Source organism: Anolis sagrei, chromosome 4 (genome assembly GCF_037176765.1).
Source record: "Anolis sagrei isolate rAnoSag1 chromosome 4, rAnoSag1.mat, whole genome shotgun sequence".
NCBI classification, from domain to species: domain Eukaryota; kingdom Metazoa; phylum Chordata; class Lepidosauria; order Squamata; family Dactyloidae; genus Anolis; species Anolis sagrei.
In genome coordinates this window covers 238,901,587-238,929,462 of record NC_090024.1, presented here as the reverse complement: position 1 = coordinate 238,929,462, position 27,876 = coordinate 238,901,587, and the positions used below count along the sequence as shown (strand labels likewise).

The following is a 27,876-nucleotide window of genomic DNA, read 5'->3' as shown; positions in this document are numbered from 1 at the left end:
TTTATCGAAATTGGACATTGCTCTCCTCCCAAGAAGTAAGCGTCTTCTGATTTCCTGGCCACAGCCTGCATCTGCAGTAATCTTTGCACCTAGAAATACAAAGTCTGTCACGACCTCCACATTTTCTCCCTCTATTTTCCAGTTGTCAATCTGATAGCTGATAGGAGAGGCATATAGTAGCTGTGATCCAAGGGGGCAAACATTGAGAGGAACCTGGAGAGCCTAAGGCATCCTTACAGTACTGGGCAATTTTCTGTGAGATGATATTCTGTGGACATAAAGGTGAGGGTTCGCCAAACATCCACGGAATGAAGTAACACTTCGAAAGATGAGGAAGGATTCTGAAAGGCGGCCGGAAGGATGATATCCTGGCACATGTGGAAGCAAGACACCACTTTCGGAAAGTACGCAGGACCACCTTACCCTTGTGGGAACTTAGGTATGTGGGGCCTGCTCTTAGTGCGCATGGTTCACTGGCACTCTTCATAGAAGTTTCAGCTACTAGAGAAGCTGTTTTCCCAGAGAGGTAAGTCAGGTCATTAGAAGCCATGTGTTTAAATGGAGTCTTGGAGAGTTGACTAATCCCAAGCCCCAGACTGGAGGTAGAGGGAGGGGAAGCAACTGGCGGGTACACACTTTTATAACCTCTGAGAAATGGGTGGATAAGGGATCGAGGAAGCAGGATGGTTTCCTGCTTTCTTACAGTATCAAGAGACTGCTGCTAAGGAACACTTGAGTTAAAGAGAGGGATAGCGCTCTATGTGACAGATGGACCAGGAAGTACAGGATTACTGGAGTGGGAGCTCCAATAAGACCAAGGCTGAATTGTTTACAATGGAAACTAAGTGTGATCACTCATAAGTATAAGATTTTTTGGTTGATGCCTTTTGGATGGCTTCAATGAATACCTTCACTGCCTATGAGAGCAGGAAGTGGCCAGATCCTCCATGCCTTGAGGCAAAGAGAGACTAGGTCTGGATGGCAGGTTAAGACATCTTGTGGTGTCAGGAGAGCCAAATCCGGTGATATTTGACAACAGCATTTGCTGCCACCTGGGTGTCCAATGGAGTCTCCTTCTCTTGAGGTTTTTAAACAGAGGCAGTGTGCCTATCTTTGGGAATGCTTTGTGTCTTCCTGAATGGCAGAAGAGAGTTGGACTGAATGGCCCTTGTGGTCTCTTCGAACTGTGCAATCCTGATTCCTCAGGTTTTGTGGGCTCATTCAAGCAGACTCTGACCTCACAACCTCTGAGGATTCTTGCCATAGATGGTAGCGAAACATCAGGAGAGAATGCTTCTAGAACATGGCCATATAACCTGAAAAACCTACAACAACCCAGACTCTGACATCTTTGCATGCACACCTGTGGTTTACCCATTTCTGCAGAAAGTTGAGGCAGCAAGACGTGGATGAGCTCATAGCTTTGTTTGGTGGTCCAAGTAGGGACTTACCCAAACCTTGTGTTTATGATGGACGTGACTGACAAAAGTAGGGAGAGATTTCCCAAGTCTCCACAGCTTTTTCTTTGATCTTGTCTAGAAGCCTCTCTTCTCCCTCAGTCTCACTGTGAAACATTTCTTCTAAACAGAGGCCACACTGGGAACTGACCGGACATACAAGGTGGTTATTTATGAGGTAGGATTTCCAAACCATGTAGGTTTTGTTGTAGCAGAGATGCAGTTATTTCTCATGGGAAACAAAAGCAGGTTTCCCACGAGAAATGATTTTATCTCTTTGCTACAGGGCAGGATTCCAAACAAACAAACTCTAAACCAAAACTGAAACATCTTATAATGCAATATGACTCCCATATCCACAGGAACAATACCTGTGATTTTGTTTATCCATGTCCAACAAAATATGTCCGTCTTGGACATTTTTTATGTCCTCTGGAACAATTCTGCGTTATTCTTAGACCAACAGTCCTTCAAGTCAATAGGATTTGCTATTAGCTGTGGTTTCTGGGAATGTATCCAGATTTTGTTTATTTTCATGGTTTTCTCCTTTCTGTTGAAATTGTCCACATGCTTATTGATTTCAATGGCTTCTCTGTGTAGTCTGACATGGTGGTTGTTTTATATATATATATATATATATGTGTGTGTGTGTGTGTGTGTGTGTAAAGGTAGTCCCCTGACTTTAAGCCCAGTCATGTCTGACTCTGGGGTGTGGTGCTCATCTCCATTTCTAAGCCGAAGAGCCAGCGTTGTCCGTAGACACCTCCAAGGTCATGTGGCCGGCATGACTGCATGGAGCGCCGTTACCTTCCCGCCGGAGCGGTACCTATTGATTTACTCACATTTGCATGTTTTCGAACTGCTAGGTTGGCAGAAGCTAGGGCTGACAGCGAAAGCTCACGCCACTCCCCGGAATCGAACCTGCGACCTTTCGATCAACAAGCTCAGCAGCTCAGTGCTTTAACCCACTGCGCCACCACAGTGGGTTAAAGAGAGAGAGAGAGAGAGGGAAGGAAAGAGAGTTATATATATTTTAAATATGTGATGGATTTTTATATTTGTGAGGCATTGAACTTTGCGATTATTAAGTTGGGAACCATTTTGAGTCTCCCCCAGGAGTGAGCAAAGCGGTAAATAAGTACAATCAATCAATCAAGATAAGTGTGCACTGAAATATTTTGGAGTACGCTGAATCCAGTGCCGTGTGTAATGTATTTGACACAAGCAATGGAGAGGAAGATGTGCCTCCGAAGACGAAATAACACCGATTACTTGAGGTGTCTATGTAAAAGGTATATTACTGCATCCTGAGAATTCCAGAAGTAGCTATTCCCCTCTGGATTTTTGTGGTCTGGATTTTTGAGGTCTAGGAAAACATCATATTTGGATGGGCCTGCTTGGCAGAACAGCGTTCAGTACATATAAATTCTGCTGAAATAGCATTAAAGGCAACCTACACAGAGGAATATCAAACTTTATTGGACAGAAATCCCTGAACAGTCTCTCTGCATCCTGGGAACAGATTTAGCAACTTAGTTCCTCAGTTTCAGAACTGCTCCCAACTATTTTCCCCCCATTCTTTCAACTGAAACAAGAGGCAAAAGATTGTGTTAAGTGTGTCTGTGCCTCATCTAGTACACCTCACTGTGGGAGTAAACATTACATTGCAGCCTTTGGCTTCTACTTCTGCAACACTGCAGACAAAAGTGACAAAGCGGATTGGAAACAAAAAGAGTAAAAGTCCACGTGGACCTCGTTTATGGAGATTTATAGTAAGAGTGGAAGTGGAGGAATGAGCCCCAGCATCACCTCCTGGATTAGTGAAATGCTGTCTCTGTTACAAAAGGAACCATTTCCTCCCATTTCCAGCCCCCTTTCGCAATACAAATATACTCGGATACTGCTGATACAATTCAGGCTGAGAACAAATGGGAACTAGAATGAGAGATTTCCAGTATTTCAAGCACACCGGATGCCTGAAGAATCACTAGTCCCACAAGTTAAAGCAATGCGGAAGGAACCCGAGCCTTGTGCAAATTGCGGAGTATCAACAGTCAGGCAGACGCACAAGCACCCTGCCCTGTTGCTCGGGAGGCATCGCTAGGTAAAGACTCGAGTCAAAATCCTTCTCGGTTATGGGGTTCTCCCATGAGACACCAAACGGAAACATGTGTGCCTTTTCATTTGCCACACGCCGGCTAAGAAGGAACCAGAAGTCCTGGGAATCTCCTCAGGAAAGAGAGAACGAGGGAATGAAAGAGAGGAGGAGTCAGACAGAAAGACAATGAGGAAGGAGTCTCTGCAGGACAAAGGGGTCCTGAATTCAATCCCACATCGCCGCTCTTTACGTGATGTCCTTCTGTCGCGGAGGGCGATGGATGTTCCTCACCACGCACTTCACCATCCACTCGATGCCTTCATTCACCCCTTTGCTGAGGAAACAGAAGAAAACACCAGCTTTTATCACCACCTTTAGCAATCATCTTCATTATATTTTCCCCAGTTGGTTCCCTATACTAAGTGTCATTATAAATAATAATAATAATAATAATAATAATAATCTATATAAATGCTCTGTGCATAATGAGTACCTTAAAAACAAAGGAACCAATGAACGAAATCACACCAAATTTGGCAACAAAACGTCTCACAACACAAGGAGTGACCATTAGTAAAAAAAAAATGATTTTGTCATTTGGGTGTTGTAGTTTCTGGGATTTATAGTTCACCTACAATCAAAGAGCATTTTGAACTCCATCAACAATGGAACTGAACCAAACTTGGCACACAGAACTCTCTTGACCAACAGAAAATACTGGAAGGGTTTGGTGGGCATTGACCTTGAGTTTGGGAGTTGTAGTTCACCTACATCCAGAGAGCACTGTGGACTCAAACAATAATGGATCTGGGCCAAACTTGGCACAAGGACTCAATACGCCCAAATCTGAACACAGATGGAGTTTGGGGAAAATAGACCTTGACATTTGGGAGTTGTAGTCACTGGGATTTATATCTGCAATCAATGAGTGTTCTGAACCCCACCAATGACAGAATTGGGCCAAACTTCCCACACAGAACCCCCATGACCAACAGAAAATACTTAAGGCCATCCCGTGCAACTCCCTTCACCAGGGCAAGAAAACATAATCAAAGCCCTCCTGACAAAGAGCCATCCAGCCATAGATATAGAGAGATATGATTTGTACACACACAAATATAGTATCATAGATTTGAAAGGGACCCCTAAAGAAGGACAATGTTCCAGGGTAGGCAAACCAGACACTCTCCACATCAACACTGACAAAGAAACAGCAAGAAATACTATATATATTAGAAACCAACACTTTCTCATTACTTTATTTTCCAGATCACTAGACTGGGCCACAACAACGTGTGGCAGGGGACAGCTAATGATGATGATGATGATGATGATGATGGAAGGTGTTTCCATAGACCGATGGATAGTCAAAGTACTGGATATGAGGAGTATGGACAAACCGACCTTCTTAGTTGCAAAATCACAAGGTAGAGATATAAAAACCACGGATTGGACACTATTTAATGACTACTTGAAAGAGACCAAAGCAACTTGAAGATATAAAGCTTCAAAAAATCCAGATAGAGGAGGAGCGGCCGGACAAACAAAAACAGAAAAAACAATATGAAACCACAAAGAAGAAGATTGGGAAGATCAATATAGAATATCTTTTTTAAATATCCATATACTTTTTTCTTTTTTTTCTCCTTTTGTTTTCTGCTCACTTTTTTGCTCACTTTCTTTTCCTTTTCCCCCCAAGACTTCATTATTTTAAATCTTCACTGTATAAAATCTAAATAATCATCCACAGTAATTTACAAAACTAACTGAAGTTCAACAAAGTTGTGTGGGTTGGATTATGTAGCCTATGCTGGTAGATTGGGCTGACATAGACTGTCCATGGACACCTCGAAGGTCATGTTGCCAGCATGACTGCATAGAGCGCCGCTACCTTCCCACCTGAGTGGTACCTATTGAGTTACTCACATTTGCATGTTTTTGAACTGCTAGGTTGGCACAAACTGGGCCTAATAGCGGGAGCTCCCCAGATTTGAGCCACCAACCTTTTGGTCAGCAAGTTCAGCAGCTCAGCGGTTTAATTTATTAATTTATTTTATTTATTTACTTTACTTATATACCGCTGTTCTCAGCCCGAAGGCGACTCACAGCGGTTCACAACCTATACGAACAGCAAAAATTCAATGCAACAGTGTAAAAACAACTCACAGCTTAACACATTACACAATTAATACAGTTAATAAACAATTACTACAGTAACTACTCACTATCGTCTCCTCATCCGAAACATAACCCAGATTCGTCATCCATTGTTCCATTCCTATGTTCATTACCAATCATTGCACTAATTATTCGAACGCCTGCACAAACAGCCAGGTCTTCACTTTTTTGCGGAATACCATTAGAGATGGTGCTAGTCTAATGTCCGTGGGAAGGGCGTTCCACAGCCGAGGAGCCACCACCGAGAAGGCCCTATCTCTCGTCCCCGCTGTGCCCACTTAACCCACTGTGCCACCAGCAATGCAGATATTACTGTATCCCAATTCCCATACAATAAAACAGATATTACTGTATCCCAATTCCCATACAATAATACAGATATCACTGTATCCGAACTCCCATCAGCTTTACTTGTGATGTTCAAGGATGAGGAATCTAGGAATTGGCGTCCAGCATCTGGATGGCCATATAAAAGGACATGATGGACTAGATTTGGGCCAAAGGCTTTGAATTTGACATATGTGTCTTAGAGTTGCCATAAGCTGGAAACAACTTGAAGACACACAACAAAACAGCAATATCCATTAAGCACTACAGCTCTCATCTATGCCGTCACTCTCAAGAAATGTTTTTTGTCAAGGCTGAAGTGGAACGGTCAAAAGGTAAATTCACAGTACATGTACAGCCATGTCCTAGGGTCTGGTAATTTTCATGCATTTTGTAATTTTTGGCAGAATACTACAGGCAGGCTGCCTTTCTCCACTTACCCAGTGAGGGCGGAGCAAGCTTGGGTCAAGCAGTCTCTCTTCCCAATTTTGTTGATGCAATCGCTGAAGGCGGTCTTGATGTCAGGAATCGACAGGCAGTTCTACGGTGGGAGGAAGGGAGGGAAACAAGTCAAGTGCATATGTCAATTTTTAAGGGGTCTCAATGCACAACGTGTCTTATCTCCACCAACTGTAACAGAGTTAATGAGGTGCATTTCTCGGAAAATATGCACCCAGAACTCCATGTGCCCCATCCACAAAACCCAGAGTGAAGAAATCTCCAGTCATAAAATAGTTTTATGAGGGAGGGAGTCCTTCCCAACCTATGTGCTCATAGAATAAATACAGCCCTGGTTTATTGTAGGTTTTATGGGCTGAACGACCATGTTCTAGAAGCATTCTCTCCTGACGTTTTGCCTGCATTTATGGCAGGCATTCTCAGAGGTTGTGAGGTCTGTTGGAAACTAGGAAAATTGGGTTTATATATCTGCGGAAGGTCCAGGGTGGGAGAAAGAACTCTTGTCTGTTGGAGCAATGTGTGAATGTACTGTCAAAGGCTTTCATGGCTGGAATCACAGTTGTTGTAGGTTTTTCGGGCTATATGGCCATGTTCTAGAAGCATTCTCTCCTGACATTTCGCCTGCACCTACGGCAAGCATCCTATGAGGTTGTGAGGTCCTCACAACTTCTGAGGATGCTTGCCATAGATGCAGGCGAAACATCAGGAGAGAATGCTTCTAAAACATGGCCATAGAGCACGAAAAACCTACAACAACCCAAGTTGTGAATGTTTTAATTGGCCAACTTGATTAGCATTTGATGGCCTGACAGTTTTAGAGGTGGCTTGTTAATGCCTGGGGGATTCCTTTGTTGAAAGGTTAGCTGTTCCTCATTGTTTCTTGTCTGCAGTTCCCCTGTGTTTGAGTGTTGTTCTTTATTTACAGCTATAATTTTAGAGTTTTTTAAGTACTGGTAGCCAGATTTTGTTCATTTTCATGGTTTCTTGGGTTGTAGGTTTTTCGGGCTGTATGGCCATATTCTAGAAGCATTCTCTCCTGACGTTTCACCTTCATCTATGCTACCAGTATTTAAAAACTTCAAATCTGAAAAACAACAACAACCCAGTGACTTGGGCCATGAAAGCCTTTGATAATACAGACCTGGTGTAGGCAATGTATGTTTTATGTCTTAAAGATCCAAAAAAAGTAAAACATATCATTTATGGGAACATATGAATGGCACAACTCCAGCGAGAGAAGAGTTCTGGCATGTCCGAGGGAAGAAAATTCCTTGTTGGGCAATTGCTGCTGTGGTCGAAAGGGGAAGCGCTGTTCATTGGTGGCATATGGAGTCCAGAGGAGTCTCTTTCCCTGGAGGCTTTTAAGCAGAGGTTGGATGGCCATCTGTCGGGAGTCCTTTGATTGTGTTTTCCTGCCTGGTCGAAGGAGGCTAGATTGGATGGCCTTTGGGGTCTCTTTCAACTTTTATGGGCCTTTTTTATAGCAGTCATCTCCAACTACAGAAATGTTTAGCCCTGTCCCACTTTGCTTTACTCAGAACGCCAAGAAGTGATGATTCTTGCTTACATAAATCTAATCACAGAAGGTCAGAGATTCCACTACTAGTGAGCTAATGGAAAGAGTTTGACATTTTAAGGCAACTGCGTATATGGCAACAACCTTCACACCTAAAATCCGCATGCCTAAAGTGTTTAAGTGATGACGTCTCTAGCAGATAAGAAGTTTGACGGAAGCAAACATCATTAACGTGCTATCAAATTCCAAGACGTATGAAATTAGGTAACCTAAGCACTACGTTTGTGGTTTTGTAGACTCAAGAGTATCAAATTAGAAAGAAAACAGAGGTGGAAAAGCCACAATATATAATGAGAGAAAGAAAAACTGGGCAGATGACCAAAAAAGGAGTTAGTCAAATATTGGTCACATATCTTCAAAGCAACACTTCACTGGGTTGTTGTAGGTTTTTCCGGGCTATATGGCCATGTTCTAGAGGCATTTTCTCCTGACGTTTCGCCTGCATCTATGGCAAGCATCCTCAGAGATAGTGAGGTCTGTTGGAAGTAGGAAAATGGGTTTTATATATCTGTGGAATGACCAGGGTGGGACCCCCAGGCACTTCCAAACCATTAAATGCTAATCAAGGTGGTCAGTTGAAAGATTCACACCTAGCCCCAGCAGACAGAAGTCCTTTGCCCCACCCGGGTCATTCCACAGATATATAAACCAATTTTCCTACTTCCAACAGACCTCACTACCTCCGAGGATGCTTGCCATAGATGCAGGCGAAACGTCAGGAGAAAATGCCTCTAGAACATGGCCATATAGCCCGGAAAAACCTACAACAACCCAGTGATTCTGGCCATGAAAGCCTTCGACAATACAACACTTCATTCTTCTTCGAGTTTTAAGTCAGTTCTGGTCTGTTTTATCCAAAGACATCCCTCATAAACAACTACATGCTTGGCAGGATATCTATCTATCTATCTATCTATCTATCTATCTATCTATCTATCTATCTAATCTATCTGCCTGCCTACCTACCTAATATACCATCTATCATCTATATGTCATCTATATAAAGCAGGGGTCCTCAAACTAAGGCCCGGGGGCCGGATACGGCCCTCCAAGGTTATTTACCCAGCCCTCACACAGGGTCAACCTAAGTCTGAAATGACTTGAAAGCACACAACAACAACAACAACAACAACAGCCAAAAGCAGCCCCACACTTCCCATTGAAATACTAATAAGTTTATATTTGTTAAAATTGTTCTTCCTTTTAATTATTGTACTGTTTTTAAGTGGGGTTTTTTTTTGCACTACAAATAAGTTATGTGCAGTGTGCATAGGAATTCATTCATGCTTTTTTCAAATTACAATCCGGCCCTTCAACAGTTTGAGGGACTGTGACCTGGCCCTCTGTTTAAAAAGTTTGAGGACCCCTGCCTTAGATAGAACATTAACATATGGGAAACACTGCATGAACACCAAGCACAAAGTAGCTGCACACAATAACATCTTGCGGAAACCTACTGGCAGCACACGGAGTGAAGACCCAAAATTAGTAAGAACATTGGTCCTAGCCTTGTCTTACTCAACAGCCATCCAGTCCAACTTTCTTCACCTTGGCAAGTAAATGTAATCAAAGAGCCATCCAGTCATAAATAAAGATAGATATATATGATTCACACACAGAGAAAGATATAGTATCACAGATTTGAAAGGGACCCCTAAAGAAGGACAATCATATGTTGCATGTTCCAGAGTAGGCAAACCAGACACTCTCCACATCAACACTGACAAAGAGTATGCCTGCCCTGTTTGGCACAAGTCTGCCCAAGTGAAGCAGGTGAATCCCACACCTTGTGCGACTGTGGAGCAAAATAGACAACCCCGCATCTGTATGCCTGTCTACAATGACCTGCCTCATGTACAGAGGAAGAGTTATTGGAGGCTACAGCCAATGCGGTTGTTGTTGTCTGTTTTTGGTCACAAGATATTTAGCCACTTGCACTCCTATTTTTATCAGTTTTATACTAACTTACGCAAAGTTGGGTTGTTGTAGGTTTTTTGGGCTATATGGCCATGTTCTAGAACAGTGGTTCTCAACCTGTGGGTCCCCAGGTGTTTTGCCCTACAACTCCCAGACATCTCAGCCAGTTTTCCAGCTGTTAAGATTTCTGGGAGTTGAAGGTCAAAACATCTGGGGACCCACAGGTTGAGAACCACTGTTTTAGAAGCATTCTCTCCTGACATTTCACCTGCATCTATGGCAGGTATCTGACCTCACAACCTCTGAGGATGCTTGCCATAGATGCAGGTGAAATGTCAGGAGAGAATGCTTCTAGAACATGGCCTTATAGCCTGAAAAACCTACAACAACCCAGTGATTCCAGCCATGAAAGCCTTCGACAATACATTATTGCAAAGTTTTTGCAAAGTTTGCAAAGTTAATGCAAAGTTTTTGATACGTAACTTGGGCCCTCCAGGTGTTTTGAACTTCAACTCCCACAATTCCTAACATCCTACTGGCTGTTAGGAATTGTGGGAGTTCAAGTCCAAAACACCTGGAAAGTCGAAGAAATTTGCCCATGCCTGCGCTAAAGCTTTGCAAGTTATCACCCAAAAAGTAGCTCCCGGTGGCGCAGTGGGTTAAACCCTTGTGCCGGCAGGACTGAAGACCAACAGGTTGCAGGTTCGAATCGGGGGAGAGCGCGGATGAGCTCCCTCTATCAGCTCCAGCTCCTCATGCGGGGACATGAGAAAAGGCTCCCACAAGGATGGTAATACATCAAAACATCCGGGTGTCCCCTGGCCAACGTCCTTGCAGACGGCCAATTCTCTCACACCAGAAGCGACTTGCAGTTTCTCAAGTCGCTCCTGACACGACAAAAACAAACAAACCCCAAAAGTGCTGATGGAAAGGAGATAGTAGAGCAGAAACAAAATGTGACTCACTTCCTTCAAGGCCAGATTCCACATCCCACCAAAAGAGCTTTTCTACCTAGTTTCTAAAGCAAAGCTACATATTTCCCCATCATTACAAATACTCGTAGCATTTGCACATAAACAGCCTCCCCCTTCCCCAAATGCATGGTCAACAGCACTTTAATTTACTTTTCCGTAAGCCTGACTAGGCCCAATGTTTATTTGGGCGGCCTTCTTTCTGTACACATGGAAGTGCTGCCCGACCGCAGTCAGCGTCAAAGCATGATGAGACTGAAAAAGAGTACGTAGAGTTTGCGTGCTGGGATAGAAAACCATATGACGACTCTGAAAAGCTGAGATTGTTGCAACAAACAATCAAATGGCCCATTAAAGATTAAAAGACTGCATACCAGCTAAGATCTATTTCCATCAAGTGATGCTGATGGCAATACAAAATCAATGCAATATGTGTACTTTCGGGCCAAACACCGGATTGCAAATCCATGAAGGAATGATGCTCTTGCGCACTGGACCAGCTCAATAGCCCTTTTATGACATTTTTATTGTTATATTTGAGGCTACTGTTCGGTAGCTAAATCCAATTTCTTGTAAACTAGTCTACAGAGAAAAGAAAATGAAAGAAAAGTCTGGGATGTAATCCAGGGACAGGAAGTCGGAAGACAGTGGAAAATTGTTTATAGACATATATTTTAATATTTTTACAATGTTTATGTTTATTAATTATGCTGTAACCTGCCTCAAGCCACGAGGAGAGGCAGGTAAGAATTACCGTATTATTATTATCTATATAAATAAAAATGTAATGTTCGTTTGTGGGATTAACAGAACTCAAAAACCACTGGACGAAGTGACACCAAATTTGGACAGTATACACTTAACAATCCAATGTATGTCCTCCACTCAAAATTTTTTGATTTTGTCATTTGGGAGTTGCAGTTGCTGGGATTTATAGTTCACCTACAATCAAAGAGCATTATGAACTCCACCAATTATGGAATTGAACAAAACGTGGCACACAGGACTCCCATGATGAACAGAAAACACTAGAAGGGTTTGGTGGGCATTGACCTTGAGTTTGGGAGTTGTAGTTCACCTCCATCCAGAGAGCACTGTGGATTCAAACGATGATGGATCTGGACCAAACTTGGCACTTGGATCATATTCCATATGATCAAGGGTCTAGAGAACAAGCCCTATGAGGAGCGGCTTAAGGAGCTGGGCATGTTTAGCCTGAAGAAGAGAAGGCTGAGAGGAGATATGATAGCCATGTATAAATATGTGAGAGGAAGCCACAGGGAGGAGGGAGCAAGCTTGTTTTCTGCTTCCCTGGAGACTAAGACGCAATGGAACAATGGCTTCAAACTACAAGAAAGGAGATTCCATCTAAACATGAGGAAGAACTTCCTGACTGTGAGAGCCGTTCAGCAGTGGAACTCTCTGCCCCGGAGTGTGGTGGAGGCTCCTTCTTTGGAAGCTTTTAAACAGGAACTGGATGGCCATCTGTCAGGGGTGATTTGAATGCAATATTCCTGCTTCTTGGCAGGGGGTTGGACTGGATAGCCCATGAGGTCTCTTCCAACTCTTTGATTCTATGATTCTATGATATACCCAAATATGAACACAGATGGTGTTTGGGGGAAATAGACCTTGACATTTGGGAGTTGTAGTTACTGGGATGTATAGTTCACCTACAATCAAAGAGCATTCTGAACCCTACCAACAAAAGAATCGGGGCAAACTTCCCAACAAGTGACCATCACTCATAAAAATACTGAAAAACACAACAGAAGAGACTTAAAAAGCCAAAAAACAAAAAAATGCATTACAATGAATGTGCAAAGCCACATACACATATATACACACACAAAACACATATACACAGACTGGGCCACAGCAACGCGTGGCAGGGGATGGCTAGTACTATAATATAACTATATTGTATTCGGACACCCCGGTGGTGCAGTGGCCCATCCTGTTCGATTTTATTTTGTGTGAAATTGCTTTATTATTTTACTTTGCTATTGTAATTATCTTCTGATGTAATTTTGTTTCTGTATTCTGTATTTTATTGTGTTGTATTGTATTTTTGGGCTTGGCCTCATGTTAGCCGCCCAAGTCCCCATTGGGGAGATGGTGCCGGGGTATAAATACAGATTATTATTATTATTATTATTATTATTATTATTATTATGTTCTTGTGGATTTTTTCGGGCTATATGGCCATGTTCTAGAGGCATTTCTCCTGACGTTTCGCCTGCATCTATGGCAAGCATCCTCAGAGGTAGTGAGGTCTTTTTTCCTAGTTCCAACAGACTTCACTACCTCTGAGGATGCTTGCCATAGATGCAGGCAAAACGTCAGGAGAAATGCCTCTAGAACATGGCCATATAGCCCGAAAAAACCCACAAGAACTTAGTGATTCCAGCCATGAAAGCCTTCGACAATACAGTATTATTATTATTATTATTATTATTATTATTATTATTATTAATCCCACTTGCCTAGTTTCCAACATATCTCACAATATCTGAGGATGCCTGCCATAGATGTGGGCAAAACATCAGGAGAGAATGCTTCTGGAACATGGCCATACAGCCCGGAAAACTCACAGCAAACCAGTGATTCCAGCCATGAAAGCCTTTGACAACACTTAATTTTTTTTATTGCGGTCATTCCGTTTTATTGTCAGTTGTAGTGTTTGATATTTTGTTTAATGCTGTTAACTGCTTTCATGGGCGATAGATGAAAAACAAAACAAATCACAACCACCACTCTATACATTCTAATATAAACAAAACATAAATAAAATTTTGGGAGAAATTGCCTGGAATCTGAAATAGATGATACCAACTTGGGCAATAATTTTAAGTATGATACAAACTCACCTCTACATCCTGTTTGTTAGCCAGAACCAGCAATGGAACACCTTCCAGGACTTCACTAGTAACCATCTTTTCTGTAAGGAAATGAAAAGATAGGGAAAAAATCAAAGAAAAACCCAGTCTAAGTATGTTGGAGTTAAAATGCTTTGACAATAAGCATTGAAAGGGCTCGTTTGGTGAAACAACCTGGAACTAAATAGCTTTTTTTCCGTGTCAGGAGCAACTTAAGAAACTGCAAGTCGCTTCTGGTGTGAGAGAGAATTGCCCGTCTGCAAGGACATTGCCCAGGGGACGCCCGGATGTTCTGATGATTTACCATCCTTGTGGGAGGCTTCTCTCATGCTCCTGCATGGGGAGCTGAAGCTGACAGAGGGAGCTCAACCCGTTCTCCCGGCACAAGATTTTAACCCATTGCGCCACCAGGGGCTCCAACTTAAATAATAAAAAGGAATAAAAAGGAATCTTGTATGGAATAAAAAAAATCAAAACAAAACCTTGAGAGACTCCAGGAAAACTAGAAACTTGAAAGCAAATTAAGAGTTGCAAATTAGGAAATAGAATTAACGTCAATTAATGCATACTGTGAATACACACACACACAGGCAGTCCCCAAGTTATGAATAAAAAAGGTTTGGTAGGTTTGTTCTTAAGTTTTATTTGTATGTAAATCAAAATAGGTACATTTTAAATGTACCCGTATATACTTGAGTATAAGCCGACCCGGATATAAACTAAAGCACCTAATTTTACCACAAAAAAACTGGGAAAACATATTGACTTGAGTATAAGCTGAGGGTGGGAAACGCAGCAGCTACTGGTAGATTTCAAACTAAAAATAGATACCAATAAAATTACATTAATTGAGGCAGCAGCAGGTTAAATGTTTTTGAAAAGTTACGTAAAACTGTAATTTAAGATACGCCTGTCCAACTCTGATTAAACCATTATTCTAACATTCTTCAATGCAAATGTGTTTATGTATCCTCCCACTAATAATAGAGTAAACTAAATAATAATAATAATAATAATAATAATAATAATAATAATAATAAATAGAATTAAATAATAAATGTAATAATAATAGAGTAAAATAATAAATGTAATAATAATAGAGTAAAATAATAAATGTAAAAAACCCCCAATAATAAATAAAGTAAAATAATAAATATAATAATAGAGTAAAATAATAAATGTAATAATAATACCAGAGTAGAATAATAAATAACTTTGACTCGAGTATAAGCCAAGAAAGGGGGGGGGGGGTGTCAGTCTTAAAAAAGGGCCGAAAAACTCGGATTATACCCGAGTATATGCCGTAACTTCAGCCACATATATTTATTTATTTATTTATTTCAGTTACTTATACCCCGCCCTTCTCACCCCCAAGGGGGGACTCAGGGCGGCTTACAAAGGAAGGCACAATTCGATGCCTGTGTCAGAAATACATACATACATAAAAGCAATCAAACGGTTAACAGGTTAAAAATATCAGTACATAACACAATAGTAAACAATCTCATGGTCAGTGTTCAGAGATCCATAAACCCATTCCGTTCTGTCAATTCCTGCCCATACATAAACACACACACAAATATATATACACACACATACATGCTTAGCACACAGAAGGGTTAACACCCCTGTGGTGTTTCTTTTGCTGTCTGTGCCCCTGTTCAGGAGACTTCCCCTCACTTTCTGACCCCGTGATAACTGGACTCTGAAGAACAAGGATGTGTGATAAAGCTTCAGTGGAGACCCCTTTCCCCCATCTATGTTTGTATGTGTGTAGGGATTATTGAGCAATCTCTAAACTCCAGTTATTATCTGCATATTTGACCTGCTGGCAAAACACATTAATAGACTCTTCTTTTCCCCAAACAGTTTTAAAAACTACTGCTTCAATAGGGATAATTTCCAAGAGATATTTCTTTATACTCACCAAAAGCTCGTTTGGATTCTTGAAGCCGTTCTTCATCGGTAGAGTCGATAATATAGATGACTCCATGGGATTCTGCATAGTACTAAACCCACATAAAAAAAATTATGTAATTTATCATTGAACATTTACATCTTTAAAGAATCTTCCAATGATACGATACTTCCTTTCTAAACTGTTAAATGCAAATGTTGTTTGTCAACACAACAATACTGGAAATATAGTACAATTTATTCGAGCACTGCTTTGCTTGCAACTGAAGGGAGCAGAAAGCCCTTGTGTCTGACGGCCTCTTGTAGTCACGCTTCTCTTGATACAAATATATATGGAGATCAATACAGTGATGGCATGGAGAGATAATCTATCTCAGTGTTTCTCAACCTGGGGGTCGGGACCCCTGGGAGGGTTGCGAGGGGGTATCAGAGGGGTCACCAAAGACCATCTGAAAACACAGTATTTTCTGATGGTTATGGGGATTCCATGTGGGAAGTTTGAGCCAATTCTATCGTTGGTGGAGTTCAGAATGTTCTTTGATTGTAATGAACTATACATCCCAGCAACTACAACTCCCAAATGTCAAGATCTATTTTCCCCAGGCTCCACCAGTGTTCACATTTGGGCATATTGAGTATCCGTGCCAAGTTTGGTCCAGATCCACCATTGTATGAGTCCACAGTACTCTCTGGATATAGGTGAACTACAACTCCCAAACTCAAAGTCAATGCCCACCAAACCCGTCCAGTATTTTCCGTTGGTCATGGGAAGTCTGTGTGCCAAGTTTGGTTCAAATCCATCGCTGGCAGAGTTCAGAATGCTCTTTGATTATAGGTGAACTATAAATCCCAGCAACTACAACTCCCAAATGACAAAATCAACCCCTCCCCAACCCCACCAGTGTTCAAATGTTGGTATATTGGGTATTTGTGACAAATTTGGTTCAGTGAATGAAAATACATCCTGCATATCAGATATTTACATGACGAATCATAACAGTAGTAAAATGACTGTTATGAAGTAGCAATGAAAACAATGTTATGGTTGGGGGTCACCACAACATGAGGAACTGGATTAAGGGGTCGTGGCATTAGGTGGGTTGAGAACCACTGATCTATCTGATCAGGAAGCAAACATTTCACAGACCTAAAACAAGACCTTGAAAGAAAAGCTGATCCACTATTACATTTTCTCAAGTTGGATTTCATGTCTGTTTCTATGCCACAATTTCCCATACAAGCAATGCTATGGTGCAGTTACTTGGATGGTTGAAAATGTTACGGTGCTGTACTGCAGCAGTGTGGCCACTGACTGTAACAGCAGTTATGATATTGGTACTTGGATAGTAACAGCTATGATGGAAAAGTATTCGAAAGTGAGACTAAGGGCTGGGTAAAGCAAAATCTTATGTCACCCATGCTACATGCCGCAAGGCTCTAAACAGTTTGAACATGAAAAAATAGAAAATGTATTAATATTACCAACCTACATATCTCCCCGATTGAACACTAACATTTAGAAACATTGTATGAACACCAAGCACAAAGTAGCTGCATGCAATAATGCCCTGTGGAAACTTACTGGCAGCGCATGGGATGCAGACCCAAAATAATAATAATATTAATAATAATAATAATAATTATTATTATTATCATCTATCTATACATAAATGCTCTGTGCATAATGAGTACCTTAAAAACAAAAGAACCAATGAACGAAATCACACCAAATTTGACAACAAAACGTCTCATAACACAAGGAGTGAGAATCACTCAAAAAATTATGATTTTGTCATTTGGAAGTTGTAGTTGCTGGGATTTATAGTTCACCTACAATCAAAGAGCATTCTGAACTCCATCAACGATGGAATTGAACCAAATTTGGCACACAGAACTCCATGACGAACAGAAAATACTGGAAGGTTTTGGTGGGCATTGACCTTGGGTTTGGGAGTTGTAGTTCACCTACATTGTTATGATAACCTGCACCATGTAAACCGCATTGAGTCGCCTGTTTGGGCTGAAAAATGCGGTATACAAATAAAGCAAATAAAAATAAATAATAAATACATGCAGAGAGCACTGTGGACTCAAACAATGATGGCTCTGGACCAAACTTGACACAAGCACTCAATACACCCAAATATGAATACAGATGGAGTTTGGGGGAATTAGACCTTGATGTTTGAGAGTTGTAGTCACTGGGATTCACAGTTCACATACAATCAAAGAGTATTCTGAACCCAACGAATGACAGAATCAGGGCAAACTTCCCACACAGAACACCCACGACCAACAGAAAATACTTAAGGACATCCAATCCAACTCCCTTCATCTGGGCAAGAAAACATAATCAAAGTCCTCCTGATAAAGAGCCATCCAGCCATAGATAGAGATATAGATAGATAGATATGATTCACACACCGAGAGATATAGTATCATAGATTTGAAAGGGACCCTTAAAGAAGGACCTTAAAGAAGGCATGTTCCAGAGTAGGCAAACCAGACACTCTCCACATCAACACTGACAAAGAAACAGCAAGAAATACTGTTTACCCACAAACATCAAGACATTACATATATTAGAAACCAACACTTTCTCATTACTTTATTTTCCAGATCAACAGACTGTGCCACAGCAATGCATGGCAGGGGACAGCTAGTTAATAATAATAATAATAATAACTTTATTTCTACCCCGCCTCCATCTCACCAAGGGGACTCGGGGCGGCTTACATGAGGCCAAGCCCAACAATACAGCAGCCCAGGCCAGAGCTCCCTGTTGGCCATATCCACCCCCAGCTCCTTCAGAGTCAAGCCAGTCACTTCAAGGATACTGTCCATCCATCTTGCCCTTGGTCGGCCCCTCGTCCTTTTTCCTTCCATTTCCCCCAGCATAATTGTCTTCTCTAAGCTTTCCTTTCATCCCATGATGTGGCCAAAGTGCTTCAACTTTGTCTCTAATATCCTTCCCTCCAATGAGCAGTTGGGTTTTATTTCCTAAAGTATGTACTGGTTGGATTTTTTTGTGGTCCAAAGCACTTTCAGAACTTTCCTCCAACACCACAGTTCAAAAGTATCTATTTTCCTTCGCTCAGCCTTCCCTATGGTCCAGCTCTCACATCTGTAGGTGACTATGGCCATACAGCCCGGAAAACTCACAACTACCCTAAGCTGATAATGTCATTCCCATTTAAAAGTCAATGGAACAAGTTAGGCATTACTATTGTGAAATTTAGCTTTTTGAATATACATATATACTGAAATTGGGTCATTAATACTAACTAGGCAACACGATTTGAGACACTGCCTGTTAAAATCCCTCTCCTTCCAAGAGATGATTAAGAGAATAAAGCAACTGTGAGACTGACCTTATCCCAGAGAGACTGAAGTTCCTCTTGTCCTCCAAGATCCCAGAACATTAGCCTGGCCTTGCCCACGTCTATTGTGCCAACTAGGAGACAAGGACAGGCAGTCAAACACAGTAAAACACCACAAAGTAGTTCCACAAAACTTTACTAAGGCTTGTTCAAGAGGAAGGTGCTCTCTGTTCATGCAAACACATTATAGTCTGCTACAGGCATGAGCAAACTTCAGCCCTCCTGGTGTTTTATGTTATTAATAATTTCTTTGCCTCAGAAGTTCATGTCATCTTGGACTTGGTTCTCTTCATCCTTCCCCAAAAAACAATTCACTTACTGTTCAAGCCCACGGTGGTTGTGATTTTGGATAAGGTCATTCCTTTGTAATTCTTGTTAAATCTTGTTTTAGTCTGTTCGAGGAAGGTCTGGGAGGAAAAGAAAAGAAGAAAGCGGGTCATTTAAACAACACTGCAAAATTGAATCCTGCCACTGCTAGCCATCAGTGCAAAGACTGTGATTTATATGCAACTAGCCGTCCCCAGCCACGTGTTGCTGTGGCCCAGTCCATGTATATGTTTTTTATTTATTTTTTGCTTTTTAAGTCTCTTCTGCTGTGTTTTTTAGTGTTTTTATGAGTGATGGTCACTCATTGGTCTGATAGGTGTATTGTGTCCATATTTGGTGTCAATTCATCCAGTGGTTTTTGAGTTACGTTACGTTAATCCCCGGCCCATTCTCCAGATTTGGCCCCTTGTGATTTTTTTTCTATGGGGTTTTTTGAAATCCCGTGTTTTTGTGAACCGTCCAAGGACCTTACAAGATTTGAAGACCAACATCCAGGAAGAAATTGCCAACATAACGCCTGCTATGCTGACAAGAGTCATGAAAAACGCCAGAAATCGGTTTACTCAGTGTATGGAGAATGGGGGACGTCACCTACTTAATGGGTTTTATTAAGTTTTGAAAAAAGGAAGTTATGCTTGTAGTTCAGCAACAACAAACACAGTGAAAATGTAAAGTAAATAAAAGCACAAAAAGGTTTTGCTTCCAACTGCTCTTCTTTCTATTGTTAGTTTACCATATCTTAGTGTCTAAGTCAACTTGATGTGTAAGTTGAGGGTTTTTCCGTTGAGAAAGGAAAGAGCTAGTATGGGTTCCAGGAAACCCTTAAACAAAACTGGAACCCACCGTTTTCCCAGCATTGTCCAGTCCAAGGATCAAGATGCAGTACTCATCCCGCCGGAACATATACTTGTAAAGCCCAGAGAGCAAGGTATACATTCTGCTCCTATCAAAAGAAAAAACAAAACGGTCAAAATGCTTCCAAAACATTATACTGAAATGATTTTTGCCACTCCACTTTCTTCTCCCTGACTGAGCTTAACGGAAGTTCAGATTACTGCGTTTATTGCTCCCCATCAAGCAAAGACCTTTTAAAAAAATTTTCCCAGGCTTTTTAGAACTATATTATTTATTTATTATTTAAAACTTTTATATCCGGATCTTCTCAACCTCCGTAGAGGGACTCAGACCGGCTTACAGCAAGGATTCAATGCTAACAGCACAATCTAAAAACATCATATAATAACGAGTTAAAATACATATTGATTAAAATTACAAATAAGCCAAATCGCCAAGATAAAATCATGTCCAACTCAGTCTGTATGTGTAGTTGGTAACTTTGTTCTGTAGCCGGTTTCAATCATTACTCTGGGAATGCTTCCTTCCATAGCCAGGATTTCATCAGCCACCTGAAGGATAGGAGAGAGGGGGCAGATCTGATCTCATTTGGGAGAGAGTTCCATAGCCGAGGAGCCACCACAGAAAAGTCCCTGTCTCTCGTTCCCACCAGACATGATTGCAAAAGTGGTGGAACCGAGAGCAGGGCCCCACCAGAAGATCTTAATTATCTTGATGCTTCATAGGGGATAATACATTCGGACAGGTAAACCGGGCCAGAGCCGTATAGGGTTTTGTAGGTGAAAACCAGCACTTTGAATTGTGCTCGGAAGCTAATTGACAGCCAGTGGAGCTGGCGCAACAAAGGAGTTGTGCGCTCCCTGTACTCCGCTCCTGTTAGCAATCTGGTTGCCGAGCGTTGGACTAATTGCAGCTTCCGGGCAGTCTTCAGAGGCACCCCCACGTAGAGAGCTTTGCAGTAGTCAATATGGGATGTAACCAGAGCGTGGACCACCATGGCCAAGTCAGACTTCCCAAGGTACAGGCGCAGCTGGCGCACAAACTTTAATTGTGCAAAAGGTTTCTTGGCCACCGCCGAGACCTGGGGTTCCAGGCTCAGCGATGAGTCCAGGATCACTCCCAAGCTGTGAACCTGTGCCTTCAGGGGGAGTGTAACCCCATCTAGCACAGGCTGTAACCCTATGCCCTGTTCGGCCTTACAACTGACCAGGAGTACCTCAATTACTTACTAGTATTACAGCTACTTTCACTGGACTTACGAAACAGTCCCAATTACTATTTTTATAAGTTGTCAAAATATACCAGCTGTTGAAAGGGAGAATACCGTACATGCATTTTATTTTATTAAGTAAAATAGGAAAGTCAGGGAGGCAGGAAATCAAGAGAGAACAATGGCAACTGCTTTGCCATTTTAGCTCCGAGCCACTATCAGTGCAAATGAGAAAGTTGCTATCATTCTCACAGTTTAGGGAGGATGCTTTAAAACCACAGTGTCAGCTCAAGAACAAAAACAAAAAAAACAGAAGCAGGTGGTGTGGTTTCTCCATTCTATATATAACTAGTTTGAAGGAGATAGCGTCAGCTTTCTAAACTAGCAGATACATCTGCGGTTTATTTCTTGCATGCGGCTATATTTGGCATTTGAATAAAATACAGATACTTCGAGATTTGCTTTGCAAGGATGTATTTTTTAACCATCCTGCTGCACAAGGATTGGTTTCATCTCTTCCAAAATAATGTTTGTGCACTGAAACCACACATAACTAGACCCTCAAAGCAAGAATGCTTTGACTTTGTGGTGAAGAGTTATTTGCTTACTTGCCTACAGGTATTTATTTATTTATTTATTGAATGTATTTTCGACAACTAAATTCGACTAAATTCAACAACTATCGGCCAGTTTCCAATCTCCCCTTCTTGGGCAAAGTCTTGGAACGTGTGGTGGCCTCACAACTCCAGGTATTCTTGGTAGACACGGATTATCTAGACCCGGCACAGTCTGGCTTTAGGCCGGGACATGGTACCGAGACAGCCTTGGTCGCCTTAGTGGATGATCTGCGCCGGGAGCTCGACGGGGGAGTGTGTCCCTGTTGGTGCTGCTTGACCTCTCAGCGGCCTTCGATACCGTCGACCACGGTATCCTTCTGGGACACCTCGCAGGGATGGGTCTTGGAGGTACTGTTTTGCAGTGGCTCCGGTCATTCCTAGAGGGCCGATCTCAGAAGGTGTTGTTGGGGGACACCTGTTCAACCCCACAACCATTGTCTTGTGGGGTTCCTCAGGGCTCAATATTGTCTCCCATGTTGTTTAACATCTACATGAAGCCGCTGGGGGGGGGATCATCCGGAGTTTCGGGGTACGGTGTCATCTGTACGCAGATGATGTCCAACTCTGTCACTCCTTTCCACCTGCTACTAAGGAGGCTGTTCAGGTCCTGAACCGGTGCTTGGGCGCTGTGACGGTCTGGATGAGGGCGAACAAATTGAAATTGAATCCAGACAAGACAGAGGTACTCCTGGTCAGTCGCAAGGCCGAACAGGGCATAGAGTTACAGCCTGTGTTAGACGGGGTCGCACTCCCCCTGAAGACGCAGGTTCGCAGCTTGGGTGTGACCCTGGACTCATCGCTGAGCCTGGAACCCCAGGTTTCGGCGGTGACCAGGGGAGCATTTGCACAGCTAAAGCTTGTGCGCCAGCTGCGCCCGTATCTCGGGAAGTCTGACTTGGCCATGGCAGTCCACGCTCTGGTTACATCCCGTTTAGACTACTGCAACGCTCTCTACGTGGGGTTGTCTTTGAAGACAGCTCGGAAGCTCCAACTAGTCCAACACTCGGCAGCCATGATTTTAACAGGAGCGGAGCGCAGGGAGCATACAACCCCCCTGTTGCGCCAACTCCACTGGCAACTGATCTGCTACCGGGCTGAATTCAAAGTGCTGGCGTTGGCCTTTAAAGCCCTAAACGGTTCCGGCCCAAGCTACCTATCTGACTGCATCTCTGCCTATGAACCCACCAGGACTTTGAGATCTTCCGGGGAGACCCTGCTCTCGATCCCGCCTGCTTCTCAAGCTCGGCTGGCGGGGACGAGAGATAGGGCCTTCTCGGTGGTGGCTCCTCGGCTGTGGAACGCCCTTCCTACAGACATTAGACTAGCACCATCTCTAATGGTATTCCGCAAAAAGGTGAAGACCTGGATGTATGTGCAGGCGTTTGAGTAATTTAGTGCAATCTGGTAATGGAACATAGGAATGGAACAATGGACAACGAACCTGGACTACGCTTGGATGATGAGAAGATTGGGTACGGTTGTTTTTTGTAATAATTGTGCATTGTAATTGCTTATTGGTAATTTATGGATAATGTGTTAAGTCAATTGTTATATGTTGTATGGAACCACTGCTGTTTCTACTGTTTTTACTGTTTGTGAACCGCTGTGAGTCGCCTTCGGGCTTGAGATACAGCGGTATATAAGCAAAGTAAATAAATAAATAAATAAATATATCCAAGCCTTCTCCCAAAATAAGATCCCAACACACTTTACTCACAACTGCCATTCAAACTTGAGTGAAAACAGAAACCTTAACTAATGTAGTTGTTTCCAGATTAAGATGGAAACTAGTATTTAATGTAGCCTAGCTGCTTGTAAACAGAAGGTGGATGGAGAGCAGAGGGGGAGCCTGCATACCATAAATACTGATAGAGAATTGTTAATTAACTACTGTATATACTCAAGTATAAGCATAGTTTTTCAGCCCCTTTTTCAGCCTGAAAAAGCTTCCCTCGGCTTATATTCGAGTCAAGATTATTTATTATCTTACTCTATTATTAGTATGATTTTTATTACATTTATTAATTTACTCTATTATTATTACTACTATTTTATTACGTTTATTATTTTTCTCTATTTATTATTATTATTATTACATTTATTATTTTCTCTATTTGTTATTATTATTACACTTATTATTTTACTCTATTATTGTTTTGATTACATTTATTACATTTATTTATTTATTTACTGTATTTGTATACCGCCTTTCTCAGCCCATAGGCGACTCAAGGCAGTTAACAGGGTAAAATTCAATGCTTACAATATCATAAATACAATTAGAAGCATAACATATAATAAAAATTAACATATCAATAACATATAAATTTATAGTGTATCCTTGTTAAAAACATTGTCCGGTCTCATTGTTGCCATTTATTATTTTATTCTTACATTTATTATTTTACTTTATTATTATTGTTATTATTATGATACATTTAGATTATTCTACTCTGTTTTTTTAAAATATTGGTAGCCAGATTTTGTTCATTTTCATGGTTTCTTCCTTTCTGTTGAAATTGTCTACATCCTTGTGGATTTCAATGGCTTCTCTGTGTAGTCTGACATGGTGGTTGTGAGAGTGGTCCAGCATTTCTGTGTTCTCAAATAATATGCTGTGTCCAGGTTGGTTCATCAGGTGCTCTGCTATGGCTGACTACACAGAGAAGCCATTGAAATCCACAAGAAGCATGTGGACAATTTCAACAGAAAGGAGGAAACCATGAAAATGAACAAAATCTGGCTACCGGTATTAAAAAAAACTCTAAAATTACAACAGCAAAACAACAGAGCCAGACTACTAACGGGAGCGGGGTACAGGGAGCATACTACTCCTCTGTTGCGCCAGCTCCACTGGCTGCCAGTCAGCTTCCGAGCACAATTCAAAGTGCTGGTCTTAACCTATAAAGCCCTAAACGACTCCAGCCCAATTTACCTGTCCAAACGTATCCTCCCCTAGGAGCCACCAAGATTGCTAAGATCGTCTGGAGGGGCCCTGCTCTCAATCCCACCGGCCTCACAGGCGCGGCTGGTGGGGACGAGAGACAGGGCCTTCTCGGTGGTGGCCCCTCGACTCTGGAACTCCCTTCCACTGGAGATCAGAACTGACCCTTCTATCTTAACGTTCAGGAAACAGGTGAAAACTTGGCTTTGGGGATTGGCATTCGACGAATGAGCCATGATCCTGTGATATGGATGGATGACGACGAATAATGACTTTTGATGACGACTGACCCCTGTAATTATATGATTGTATTTTGCTATTTTAATGTTTTAGTGTGATTTAGAAAATGATGTTTTAATGACTGTCTGTAATATTGATGTTGGAAACTGGCCTGAGTCCGTCGAACAGAGGTGAGAAGACCGGTATACAAAACTGCTAAATAAATAATAAATAAATAATAATCACCTCTCAACAAAAGATTGCCCCAGGCACTGCCAGGCCATCAAATGCTAATCAAGGTGGTCAGTTGAAACATTCACACCTAGCTCCAACAGACAAGAGTCCTTTGTCCCCACCCTGGTCATTCCACAGATATATAAACCCATTTTCCTAGTTCCAACTACCTCTGAGGATGCTTGCCATAGATGCAGGCGAAACGTCAGGAGAGAATGCCTCTAGAACATGGCAACCTATTATTATTGTAATTTATCTATTATTATTATTATAATAGTGCAGAGTGCACCTTTTATGAGATTCACCTCACAGCAAAACCTTATACTTTTAACTTTATTTTTATAAATTATACTAGCTGTCCCTTGCCACGTGTTGCTGTGGCCCAGTCTGGAGATCTGGAAAATAAAGTAATGAGAAAGTGTTGGTTTCTAATATATGTAATTCCTTGATGCTTGTGAGTAAACAGTATTTCTTGTTGTTTCTTTGTCAGTGTTGATGGGGAGAGTGTCTGGTTTGCCTACTCTGGAATATGCAACATATCATAGTCCTTCTTTAAGGGTCTCTTTCAAATCTGTGATACTATATCTGTGTGTGTGAGAGAGAGAATCATATCTATCTATGTATATTTATGTCTGGATGGCTCTTTGTCAGGAGGGCTCTGATTACATTTTCTTGCCCTGGTGAAGAGAGTTGGACTGGATGGCCTTAAGTAATTTCTGTTGGTCATGGGGGTTCTGTGTGGGAAGATTGCCCCATTTCTGTTGTTTGTGGGTTTCAGAATGCTCCTTAATTGTAGTGAACTATAAATCCCAGTAACTGCAAATCCCAAATGTCAAGGTCTATTTCCTCCAAACTCCATCTGTGTGCATATTTAGGCATATGGAATTTTTGCGTCAAGTTTGGTCCAGATCCATCATTGTTTGAGTCCACAGTGCTCTCTGGATGTAGGTGAACTACAACTCCCAAACTCAAGGTCAATGCCCACCAAACCCTTCCAGTGTGTTTTGTTGGTCATGGAAGTCCTGCATGCCATGTTTGGTTCAATTCTATCATTGGTGGAGTTCAGAATGCTCTTTGATTATAGGTGAACTATAAATCCCAGTAAGTACAAATCCTAAATGTCAAGGTCTATTTCCCACAAACTCCATCTGTGTTCATATTTGGGCATATTGCATATTCGTGCCAGGTTTGATCCAGATCCATCATTGTTTGAGTCCACAGTGCTCTCTGGATGTAGGTGAACTACAACTCCCAAACTCAAGGTCAATGCCCACCAAACCCTTCCAGTGTGTTGGTCATGGAAGTCCTGTATGCCATGTTTGGTTCAATTGTATCATTGGTGGAGTTCATAATGCTCTTTGATTGTAGGTGAACTATAAATCCCAACAAGTACAACTCCCAAATGTCAAGGTCTATTTTCCCCAAACTCCATCTGTGTTTATATCTGGGCAGATTGAGTATTTGTGCCAGGTTTGGTCCAGGTCCATCACTGTTTGAGTCCACAGTGCTCTCTAGATGTAGGTGAACTACAACTCCCAAACTCAACATCAATGCCCATCAAACCTTTCTAGTGTTGTCTGTTGGTCAGGGGAGTCCTGTGTGTCAAGTGTGGTTCAATTCCATCATTGATGGAGTTCAGAATGCTCTTTGATTGTAGGTGAATTATAAATCCCAGCAACTACAACTTCCAAATGACAAAACCATAATGTTTTGAGTGATGGTCACTCCTTGTGTAGTGAGACGTTTTGTTGCCAAATTTGGTGTGATTTCGTTCATTGATTCTTTTGTTTTTAAGGTACTCATTATGCACAGAGCATTTTTATATATACAAATAGATATATTGTATTAATTTCCCATAAAATGCAGCTATATTTCCTATTAAAAGAATAACAACACATAAGCACACCAAACAGTTCTCAAGCATCCTCTAATTCTCCCTTCCCTTTTACAAAAATACTTTTAAAACATAAAATATATATTAAATAGAGTAAGAACAGCCCTGAGGCCTTGAAGAAGGAGACAAACTCACCCCAGGCCAAGCTCTCTCAGGCTGCTTCCCCTTTAGAACGCAGAGCATCCCGGGAAATGGAGTCCCCGCCCTGCCCGACGTCCCTTAGGCACGCCTTCCCCTTCGCCTCGAAAGAAACTACCCTTCCCGAAATGCACCGCGCCGCCTTGACGCTTCTCCCCGCTTGGCTCCTTGCGGCCATGAAGAACCACAGAGAGGGAAAGGCTAGAGGGGGCTTTAACGTAATCCAAGATGGCGGCAAACGCTCGGTTAAGGAAGCTTCCTGCTTTGTGGGGACTTGTC

General features: G+C 41.9%; 1 protein-coding gene across 1 annotated transcript; it reads right to left on the bottom strand.

Moving 5' to 3' along the window:
• Positions 1-2,913: 2,913 nt before the first annotated feature.
• On the bottom strand, positions 2,914-27,697 carry ARFRP1 (ADP ribosylation factor related protein 1). The gene is made up of 8 exons (XM_060771902.2): positions 27,595-27,697; positions 20,330-20,429; positions 19,479-19,566; positions 19,151-19,233; positions 15,790-15,871; positions 13,854-13,924; positions 6,501-6,601; positions 2,914-3,889 (listed from the first exon to the last, which is right to left on the bottom strand). The coding sequence occupies exons 2-8, from the start codon at positions 20,420-20,422 to the stop codon at positions 3,802-3,804; spliced, it is 606 nt and encodes a 201-aa protein (XP_060627885.1). The 5' UTR covers positions 20,423-20,429; positions 27,595-27,697; the 3' UTR covers positions 2,914-3,801.
• Between the last annotated feature and the right edge of the window lie 179 nt (positions 27,698-27,876).

Coding starts and splice junctions, on each gene's coding strand:
- ARFRP1 (XM_060771902.2), bottom strand. CDS start 20,422: ATGTATACCTTGCTCTCTGGGCTTTACAAGTATATGTTCCGGCGGGAT. Junction 19,234..19,478: donor AACCACCGTGGGCTTGAACA/GTAAGTGAATTG, acceptor CTTGTCTCCTAG/TTGGCACAATAGACGTGGGC. Junction 6,602..13,853: donor CTAACAAACAGGATGTAGAG/GTGAGTTTGTAT, acceptor CTCCCACCGTAG/AACTGCCTGTCGATTCCTGA.